This window comes from Gouania willdenowi, chromosome 13 (genome assembly GCF_900634775.1).
Source record: "Gouania willdenowi chromosome 13, fGouWil2.1, whole genome shotgun sequence".
NCBI classification, from domain to species: domain Eukaryota; kingdom Metazoa; phylum Chordata; class Actinopteri; order Blenniiformes; family Gobiesocidae; genus Gouania; species Gouania willdenowi.
The window spans coordinates 21,338,492-21,350,312 of NC_041056.1; the positions used below are offsets into that span (position 1 = coordinate 21,338,492).

Genomic DNA, 11,821 nt, shown 5'->3' on the forward strand with positions numbered 1-11,821 from the left:
AGAGTGGGAACTGTCGCCCCCTGTGACCACAAATTTTTTCGGGTGACGGTTTTAATTCATCAACTCTCAGTAAACAAATAGGTTTACATCAATATTTTTAAACTTTTACTGATTTTCAGAGCAACCCAAAGCAGCGCAAGTTGTCAACTGAAAAAGCTGTTAAATTATCCTGAATGCTTCACCTCCTATAGAACTCAATGGGCGATTTACGTCATCAATGACATCATTTCAACACGGTGGTGTGCAGGGTAAAGTAGTCCCAGTTTTAAAAGTTAATAAAACGAATATGGTGCAAAATAATGCGTTTTGTTAGGCATAGATCTTCTAATAAGGACATTTCAAAGGTTTTAGGCCACATTTGTAAAAACAGTGGAGGATCGCTTTAATATCTTGCAGTTACAGCAGGAATTGAGGAGCGGAGTTGCTAAGTGAACGAATGTACATGACAACTAACTGTGGGCCACATCCAGCATTCTGCACACATCATCCACAAGAAATACAATAAGAATTCACATGAACCGCTCTATTCAATAGCCTACCAAGTTTGGTTGTATAGATTTGAGTTCAACCGAAGCCAAGAATGGAGAGTGTGTAAATACCACTTAACACACCGATGATTGGTTCTTTTGTTTCACCTAGTGGCCATTTGAGGAACTACAACTGCAAGGTGAGCAGCTAATTTTAAGATGGAAAATACAGACTAATTGTACGGTCTTAATGTAGAGACATCCTGCTTGCCCAGACTATTGTTATGAAGTTGTTGTTTTTCAGTCAACACTGGAATTGTTTAAAAAAAAAAAAAAAAAAAAACTGAACCAGTGAACTCCAATCAGCTTTTTGTCTCCAAAGCCACAAATAAAATAAAACAATAAAATATATACAAACATGTCATGTGAAATATTGTTATTTTTTTAAAAACATTTTAATTAATTTTTCTAATTTTAAAATGTTGACTTTTTCCACACAATAGAGCAGTGTTTCTCAAATGAGGGTACGGGTACCCCTAGGGGTACACAATAGCACTACAGGGGGTACTTGAAAGAGAGAAAGAGTGGGTAAATTAACAAATAAAAGCATTAAAAATATAGGGCTTCACACTGTTTATTTTTGGTAAAAAAAAAATCATAGTGGAAATGATCTTTATTAGAACAGCATTTGAAAATAGAAAGGTCAGTCATTGTCCAGCACCAGGCGGGAGAGGACTGGAAAGAAATTATAAAAACTATAGAAATAAATCTTTTCAGGAGGCACTAAATATTGTTTCATTCCACTTATTTACAAAATGAGATTCTTCAAAATGTGTGTTATCACTTATATTCCATCATTATGCTCTATAGTTGTTTTTACATACAGAAATAGGAAAAAGTGGTTACTTGAGCCTAATAACTTTGAGAACCACTGCAATAGAAGGATCATAAGCAAGTGTTTTTTTTTTTATTATTATTATTTTGTTCACTGTGTTGTACCTGGCCACATCTTCTGAATTATTGGTCCGTGCTGCCTCCAGGAGGTCATCACCTTGTAAAAAAGGAAAAGCAACAGCAAACATTAATTTATTTTTTATTTTGAAAACAAAAAAAACACTTGATGTAAAACAGAACTGCAAGTCATGTGATGACTAACATCCTGTGCATTTGTGTTTGTCAGTGATGAGGGATTTGTCGATAAAGCTGTACATGTATCAACATTTAATCAAAACTGTCTGCCTATGATATAAACTCCTCTGCTTACCGCCTCTCTCCCACTGAGCAGTGCTAAGTGCACATGACCCACCCTGCTCACATGTATTTTGATGAATACGGATGGCACCGGCACGTGTGTCCGTCAGCATCCGTTATTGATGAGAAAAATTAACTGATTTGAAAGAGAAAGCACAACGGCTTACTTAGTTTGCGATGGATCTGATTTTAGCCATCCCATGTGCATCTGAAAAATAGTCATCTGCTGAAAACAAGTCCTACTACAATACAAAGAGTGTGTGCGCGTTGTCCCCATGACAAAAAAGCCATGGATGGCTGTTTATTAAACTGCCGCTGTGCATTAGCTCGTGTATTATGCATTTTGCACCAGTGACTTTAACAAATACAGTAATTATCTTTAAGACTTTGTTGAGAAAAAAAAATAATGTAAATGGCCTTTTTAAGAAAAACACATTATGATCCCCCAGCCATAGGTCTGTGTTAAAACGTTGTTGGAATTACACTATATACTTTTTAGTGAAAGAGATTGCCCATGCTATATATATAAAAAAAATGCTAATGACATTTAATCTTTAACAAATACAACAAAACTATTGTATTCAGGCTCCAAAAAAACACATGCATATTAGATTTTTAGTAGTTTTATTGTTATGTAAGCCACATGTGTCAAACTCATGGCCCGGGGGCCCTAATTCGGCCCAAAGGAGAAAATATAAATGACAGAGAAAACATGAATCATTGCATGAATTGAACTCAACAAAATTTGCAGGTATTTATTTTCCCGATGCTAATATCGCATGATTGCAGTCATTTTTAATGTTAAACGATTGAAAAGTACTCAAAATTCTTAAAAAATCCTTCAATTTTCCTCAAATTATTATATATTTCCCTTAATTAAATTGAAAATGAACACAAAATCTAAGAAGTGTTAAGTGAAGATCTTGTTAGGACTACTATGTGTCACTTGTTGCTTGGATATTTGTCGGTTTCTTACATATTTTGTATTTGTATTTTGTAGTTTATGTATGTTTTCATGCAAACTACGGCAAAAATACTGTTGTAATTACTCGTTTTCCTGGATAAAATATGTGGCCCACTTGGAAAAAAAAAAAAACAGCTCGGTATTGGCCCCTGAACTAAAATCAGTTTGACACCCCTGATGTAGAAATGTGACAGTGTAATTTCATTAAAATAACAGGTGTTTTATACTTACAGTGGACTTTCACAGTGAAATAATCAATGATAGACATGTATAAAATGAGTAGTTGTGACCAGGTGAACTTTACCTTTGTTGTCCGGGTCTTTTCTCAGACAGAAGGCCACCGCAGCAGCAGACAGAAGCCCAGCAGAGGTTGCTCCAGCACGGCCGGCTCCTCGGCCTTCGTCCCGGCCGCGCTGCCCGCTCTCCTCCCAGTACTGGGTGTTATTGCGCCCCCTGGTGGCCAAAGCAGCCCAGGAGCTGCGGCGGTTCTCCAGGTTGGACAGCCATCTTGGGGCGAGGTGGTGGTACTGCACCGCTGGATTCACACTGACAGCAGCGCTGTCCTCGGTCAAAATCCCCCGTTTGGACACCCGAGAGGTTCGCACTACGGGGTTACAGTTAAGCTCTGTCGGTGTCTCACGGACGCTGTGGCGAGCAGCTCCGTCCGTTGCGGTTTGAAACACACGGCTACATGGCGACAGACTGCGCGACCTTCGGGCAATGAGTCTGGTAGGAACAGATGATAACATGACGATAAACTCACAACCTCACGGAGCAGAGACGTGTCCCTCAGTCTGTGGTTAACAAAAGCTCCAAAGCCGGGAAAGGCACCGCGTTTCTGATGCAATGGCCACTGAATCCCAGATAAAAACCAACGGAGAGATATGAAAACAACCGCTTCACTTCACTGTGGCATGGATGTCACTGGAACTCGCAGTGCACTCTGGGAAATGTTATTTCATTGTGCCTGTGTGGCAAAACGAGTTATGAAATATTACAAGTCTTTAGATGTACTTTTAAAATAGATCGTCCTTTAAAAGTATATACATTATTTATCTGTTAACTAATTGGCTGCCAGCCCTTTTCAGATCAATTAACATTTATTAATAATAATAATAATAATAATAATAATAATAATAATAATAATAATAATAAAGCATTGGATTTTATGCAGCGCTTTATCATAGACACTTAAAGCGCTTTACAGAATCGTGGCATTATTCTTTCACTCCCCATTTAGTGGTGGTAAGCTACTATTGTAGCCACAGTTTATCTCGAATACATATGAGCAGAGGTGACAAGTAGCAAAGCACAAATACTTCATTAATATACTTCAGTAATTTTTTCTGGTATCTGTACTTTACGTGAGTATTTATTTAGTTTCATGTTTACTTCTTACTTTTCAAACAAATATTTCTATTTTCAACTCTTTACATTTTAAAAACTAGTGCAGTGCCCGTAGGAAGTATGTCTTGCTATAGTAAAGTGGGAGTTTAAGTAGCTTTTACATGGATGGGTTACATGGGAGTTTTAATTCCTCTTTAATTCAGAATAAAAGTTAAATCCTCTTTAAACGGTGTTTGTAGTTTGATCATTTTTCTGTCTGGCAGGTCCCTTAGTTTTATTGTTAACATTTTCATTTTTTTTTAAATGTTAAACTCAAAGCTGCTCCAGGTTTAATTGAGCATTTGCATTAAAAAAAAAAAAAAAAAAAAAACTCAAATTTTTTTACAAGTTGTATCTATAATAAGTGCTAAATTATCCAGTTGTTTATAACGGGTAACAGATTTAATTTATTTCCATGTACCAGTTTTCTACAAGTTCTTAAAACTGTTAAATTCAAAGCTGCTCTGGGTTTAATTGAACAGTTGCACTGATTTTTTTCTTGACACATTTTATTTAGAAATTGTATTATTATGAGTGCTAAATTCTCTCTAAATGTACCAGTATTCTACAAGTTCTTTAAAAAAAAAAAAAAAGATAAGGAATTTGCTGGTTTAAAAATCCTGTTTTATTATTGAAGGGACATTTGTTTTACTTTTTTTTTGACTCAAGTACATTTAGGTAGCATGTACTTTTTTTTTTTTTTTTTTTACTAGCAACTTCAAAACTTTACTTGTATCAGTCATTTTTAATTTGAATTCCAGTATCTATACTTTTATTTGAGTACTGAAGACTGGTACCTCTGCATATGAGGTGATAGTTTTAGTGGTGTTTTTAAAAATAACAATTCAGAAGTACTTCTTCAGACACAATTAAAACTTTCACTGAAATTAATAATCATGTCATTGGGTTTTCGTCAAGTTTTTTGGCACCATTATTTTCTTTCCAGAGACATCACATCCAATACATTAATAATCAAAATATTTGATCAGTCACACTTAATGTATTTTAGTAGCTACACAATGCAGAAATTTTAAAATAAAAGAAGGAAAAAAGAAAAAGGAAAAATGCATAAAATGGACAAGATTCATACCTGTTGTGAAAGAAACAAGCCCTACATTTTGTATTCATTATTATTATTATTTTTTTTTTTTTGTATTTATTCATTTGTATCTGTTTCAGGAAGTCTGATGCAGCCAGTTCTGTATGCATCTTTACCAAAAGTGCATGTGCATTATTAGTTTTATTTTTTAGTCGCAGTCTGATACCCTATTATAATATTTTTAACTAAATATTATTGCTCTGGTGTTCTGGGGGGGGCTCTCCAAAGGCTTTTATCACTGACAGTAATGATGGAATCAGCCGTTTTCATCAATATTTCCCCTTTTATTTTCAATCACTGCCGCCAGATGGCGTCAAATGAGCAGAGTTTAACTCAACGTGGCATGTCAAAGATCCACTCCATATGTATTTCAGAACACTCACTCCTATAAACAATTTTTTATTTATTTTTTGTCCCAAACGAAACTTAAGCTTGTTATTTTATGCATTTTGACAACACAATATTTGACATTTTAACCAATAAACAAATATATCATTGATTTGGGATCATGAAAATCATTTTAAAGATGAGCAATACTTTCAGATCAGAATGCCTTTATTGTCATTGTACAATTGTACAACGAGATTTATTTGGCTTCACCTTAAAGTGCACACAGCTAAAAAGAAAAACAGAAGAAAAATATAAATAGTAACTCTAATTAAGGTATGATGGGCTATGTAAGGTAGGATTTATTTACAGGTAGCAGCGTAGTAAATTAAGAAAAGATATTGCAAAACATAAAAATAAATATTTGCGCAGTATGAGAGGTAAAGTGTTGAAAAGATGAAAATATAAATATTGCACAGTATGAAATGTAAAAACTATTGCAGGAATGTGAAATATAATTATTTCACAGTATGAAGTAAAATACATCAGAAATATGAAATAGAAATGTTACACAGTATGAGGTACACTATATTGCAGAAATATGAAAGTGTAAATATTGCAGGGAACAAAATGTGAACTATTGCAGAAGTATATGCAAAAATATGTATTAATATTGCACAGTACAAAATGTAAACACAGAGTATAAAAGAGTAATATGGAGTATAAAAGTATAAATACTGCACAGTATGATTGCAGCTGAATTGCAAAATACATTTTACATGTACCTATACCAGTGTTAATAAACTGCCGATATCATATGGAGGTAAAAACATGCCAAAACCTCACAAACACACAAACATGTTTTATTCACACTCCACGATTAACAAGCAAACTCATTATTCACAAACTGATGCATTTTATTTTGCAAATAAGAAATATACATATCAAACAAACACATCATGCTTCAGAAACACATACAGTACATTCAAGTACAAAGACAATCTTTTAAGTAAAAACAAAAGAAGAAAAACAATTACAAGAACAAAAACCTGTCACATGACTTTTGGCACTCAATTTCCGCATCGGAGATCTACGCAAAAAGGCCCTCAGATTCATACTCATATGCCATTAAACTTTCTAATAATAAATGTATTGTTTTGTACTTGAAGGATACTTTTTTGGACTAGATTTGATTTTAGGTTGTACTTGAAAGCAAAACTCATTAGTTTGTGAATGCTATTTTGTATTTGCAAACCGCACTGAAGTTACTTGGTAATAGTTGGGAATGAGTGTTTTGTGTATTTGTGAGCTTTTAGCATTATTTAAACTGCATAAAATTAGACGGTGAAGTACGACCCGGATCCTGCCCTGAAACAAGGCGTTACCAGACTCACTCACGCGTGCTGTCCTTTATGTGAGAAAAATCCCAACGTGGTGCAACATCACTAAAGCAGTGGCATCGCGTGTTGATATTGTGCAAGCTGGCTGTTAATGAAATGGCCTGCAGGACTTAGCACATGCATTTTAAAACAGAATTGTCTTTCCGGTAATACTTGTGTCAATCAATCAATCAATCAATCTTTTTTTTGTATAGCGCCAAATCATAACCAATGGTATCTCAAGACACTTTACAGTAGAGCAGTCTTAAGGAAGAACATCAATGCTTACCGTAAACTGGTTTAAGAAAAAAAAACTCAAGACATGATTTTGGTTGATATCACCCAGCCGTAGGTCTGTGTTAAATATTGTTATTACATCTATTTTCAGTGAAAGGTATAGGACATGCCAATCAAAAAAATCTGTGACATATTTAATATTTAGCATATTAACAAAAAGTTTTGCTTTAAAAACTTAAGGTAGTCGTTTTTTAGCCATAAGTAGGCCATAAATCTTGAGCTTCGCTCTCTTCTCTTGTCTTTAATATACAAGAATAATTAAAAAGTGTAGCAACGGGGCTGGGCAGAATGTCAAAAGCAACTAATTATATCTAGATTTACTGAAGCTACACAATGCAGATTAAAGAATAAACCCTCCATAACATGAGTTAAATTCTTAAAAAGATGTGTTATTTTGAAAATATCTTTCCTTCTTTTTCAGATTAACTAAGGAATTATTTCTTGTTTATGAATAAATAATAAATACATTGATTAGTAATTATTGTGTTTTATTTCTATATATGTAATTATTTGTTTCTGATTTGGGGTGTCAGATGCAGTTAGCTCTTGTTATTACCAAACACATGTATCCTATTTTCTAGTGCAGTGAAACACTTCTACGTTAACAGCTTTTATAACAGTCTGGATTGCAGTCTGATACTGCATTTAAATAAAAAAATATTGTTGCTATGGTGTTCTGGTGTTTGTGGATACATTTGTCATTGTCACTGACAATAGAATTGAGTCTGTAATATTATTAATCAACCTGTTTTTTTCTGCCTTTGCTTTAATTAAATACAGCTGCAGCATGCCCGAGATGTTATGTCCAGCTATACATATGGATATGTTGCATATTAAAGCACACATGCACAAGAACATTATACAGTTTCTATTTTTTAATGTACCAATTGCAACCCTGCTTGTATTTGTACCGACCCTATCAGTGCTTTACATAGATACTTCCAGTCATCCCTTTACAGACAGAATGATTTCACAAATGTTCTGACTTTAATATTTCTTGTTTGTAAGTATCTTATAATTTGTCAAGTAAACTCCTATGTTCAACTGTTTGTCAGCTTGTCTGATTTTGTTGTGGCCTTTTAAGCCAGGTCCTGACTTTACTTCTATGTTGATACACACAGTAGCTGTAATTACATATTTTTCCAAACCAATACACCCACAAAAACATAACCCTAATCCAATGAAATGGTTCATATGTAAGCACTTAGTACACATCAAATCATATCCTCCATGGTTTAATAAGCTTAAATGGGAGAATCGCCCACTTTGCAGAGATATCATCAGTACATCAAGGGCAGAGATAATGCGAAATGTAAACACACACAGACGCAAAAACATTTCCTTCCAAAAATATTAATTTAAATTTCTTTCAGAATATAGTATAAATGTAAATGATTATTTGCAGAAATCTTGCAGTTGGCATTTTTATCCTTATCAACTACTTGCATGCATACAATGAATCAGCTTGTTTGTGGCAAGCAATTTTTTTTAACAAAATGTATTAATTTTCCAGAGGCCAGCCTTTAATTCATCTCCTATGCATCTATTTGTGCGTCTGTCTCTGGCGCTAATCAAAATGCATCACCGGACGATTCATTTACCACACAGTGCTCGATCCCGTGTAAAATCTAGAAATTGAGACTGAAACTGACTCGAAGCCGATCTGGCCTGTTGGGTCCTGTCGGGTTCAGGCAGAGATTTGCAGCTGTAGTGCACAGTATGGTGTAGTGGTTACCACATCTATCTCACAGCAAGAAGGTCCTGGGTTCAAACCGTGGGGTTTTCACTTGGGTCCTTTCTTTGTGGCATTTGCATGTTCTCCCCGTGCTTGCGTGGGTGTTCTCCGGGTACTCTGGCTTCCTCCCACATGGCTTTGAGGTTGATTGGAGTCTCTAGATTGCCTGTAGGAGTGAATGTGAGTGTGAGTAGCTGTCTGTCTGTCTGTCTGTGTGTGTGTTTGGCCTGTGATGGACTAGCTCAGAAACATTGCGTTCTAATCTCTTTGAGGACTTTGAAGAGATATTGTCAATAACTTAATCTGTTCAGAAGGAAAAACGCTTCCATACTTTAACAAACCTTTGACTTTTATCACAATATTGTATTTGAGTGTATTTTCGAAAAATACCGACTTTAATCTTGTCTTTCCCACTTTAATCTCAACATTATATTTCAGCTTTATACTGGAAATTTCAACTTTAATCGCAACAATTTGACTTTATTCTTGATTTGCCCAAAATTATTTTCACACACGGGGAAAGGTGAGTTTAAAAGGCTTTAATGCCACTGATCACACACACAAACACTTGCAGTGTCCTCCGTGTGTGGCCTGCTACAATTTGCTACACTTGTGATTAATCAGCATCAGTCCCTCCCCACACTCAGCCCTTCTCTGCCATGCTAACCACCAGTGACGTGCAGTCAGGATAGGCAAGGTAGGCAGTGCCTACCCAAGGGTGAATTGATATTTTGTTGTTGTTTTAATTATAATATAATTAGAAATTATTTATTTTTCCATTAACGATAGCCTACATTACTTATAAGTTTGAAAGTGTCAGCATTTTGTGCTTTTCATAGCACTAATGACTAAACATCGCTATTTCCTGGTACGGCTGCACAGTCTCACTCCGCTGTAAGGCAGGAGGAAGCCACGCCCCCCTCCCGAAAGCACATTGCTGCTCTGCCTCTGTTCCCATAGCGTGTTTTCATGTGTTTGGCATGCGCAGTCAGTTCCCCGAGATGAAAACCATATACGTAAAAAGGCAGCTCTCTACGCTGCCTTTGGCCGTAACCGTGCTACGCTAAATGCTATACGTACTTTCAGAGTGCATTAGTGAATTGATATCACGTGACCGCTGCTGCTATGTTCTCTAGCTAGTGGGCGGGATAACACTACAGTCAGGATGACAGCGCTAGAAACGATAGAGAAACTTTCTTTTGAGGAAAACAACAGCTTTTAAAAGATGGGAGACCAACACCTGAGTTACCAGACCTTCAGCAAAGGTAAGGTCAGAAAATGCTTCGTACTTTTCACAGTGAATGGTACAAAAGGAAGGATTGACATTGTGGATGCTCCTCCCTGAGGCTGTTCCGAGTTGTTGTCGTTGTCATTTTCTCTGTGTTTCCAACACAAACAACAGATGCACTGCCATGTCATGAGATATATCTTGTTGAGAGAGTATGGAGGCTATATTAAATATTTGTTTGTTTCTTTAATGGTGTTTTACAATGTTGATTAACACTTGCCAGCAGAAACATATGAAATTGTCATTGGTGGTTTTGATTTGCAACGTGCCTAGTGCCTACCCAAACCTAGCGGTCACGGCACGTCACTGATAACCACCCACCACAAGCAAATTCTGGCCTGCTGACCTCAGAGCACGAGAGTAAGAATGGGGTTGCAGCAGGTCAGAGATACACTTTGGAGCTTGACCATGTAGGGCCCTAAAAACTAAAATGAACATTTTAAAATGAATTCTAAAAATGACTGGCTACCAATGAAGAGAAGCTAAGACTGAAGTAATGTATGATCTTCTATTTGTGCTGGTTAAAAGTCTGGAAACGATCCAAAGCTGCCTTGTTTAAACAAATAAAAAGACTGTTGCAGTAGTCCAAATGTGAAGAGATAATCATCTCAAGTTCTGCTTTTGACACCAGCAGTCTGAGTTTTGAGATGTTCCGGAGGTGATGGAAACAGTTTCTAACCAACAGTTTAGAGTGATGCTCAAAAGACATTGAACTGTCAAAGAGCACACCCACATTTGTAACAGATGTTTTACCTTAAAACCCTAAAAAAATTCTGGGATTTCCCTGTCTGGAGCTATAATCAAAGTTTAAGTTTTTTCATTGATTAATTGTGAAAAAATGTTTTGTACCATGTCTTGATGTCTGTCAGACAGTTTATTAAACGAGATCATTTATGAAATTAGGAAGCTTTGAAAGAGCAATATGTCTGGATGTCGTCCACATAGAGATGATAAGATATAGCATTGAAACGTCTTGTAATTTGCCCAAGGGGAAAAGTTACAATACAATTTACATTTAGCTTCTCACAACTGGACTAAAGTAAAGTTCAGTCACATTAATGTCAATATCATATTTCTTCAAGAAACAATGCAAATGTTGGGTTATTTAAAGTCTGTAATTTAACTCATGAAGCATAAGGTTGTGCGTTAGCTCCTTAATAAGGATACCGTTGATCAGAATAATTACTTACTACTCAGAGGTTGAGTACTGATATATCCTACTCAAGTAGAAGTACTATTACTTGATTAAAATTGTACTCAAGTACAAGTCAGTAATAAATAAAATACTCAAGCACAAGCAAATAGTAGCTCAATTAAATGGTACTCAAAGTAAAAGTTACTGGTTACTTTCACCCCTACCTTTATTTTTTATATTAAATCTTGCCACGGTTGCCATTTCATGTACAAACCTAAAAAGGATTAAATTAAATCTTGCACAATTGGAACTTAATTTATTTTCCAAAGGCATCTGTATAAAATAAAAGGTTTGTCAATAAGTACAATTATTATTATTATTATTTTGTATTTTTTCAAGAAAATAACACCAATGAATTCAATTCAAAATAAAAATAAAAAAAATCTCAGGCTCTAAGCATAGCTACATGTATAAACTCTAAAACAGTGCTATG

The 11,821-nt window shown here is 35.5% G+C and overlaps 1 protein-coding gene across 1 annotated transcript in view; it reads right to left on the reverse strand.

Moving 5' to 3' along the window:
* clpb (ClpB family mitochondrial disaggregase) overlaps window positions 1–3,431 on the reverse strand; it is a 44,184-nt gene extending 40,753 nt beyond the window's left edge. Inside the window, exons 1-2 of the mRNA XM_028464211.1 lie at window positions 2,987–3,431; window positions 1,467–1,518 (exon numbers count right to left, since the gene is read on the reverse strand). Coding sequence (XP_028320012.1) covers window positions 1,467–1,518; window positions 2,987–3,431 — 497 coding nt within the window. The remainder of the gene's footprint in view (window positions 1–1,466; window positions 1,519–2,986) is intronic.
* Window positions 3,432–11,821: the final 8,390 nt, after the last annotated feature.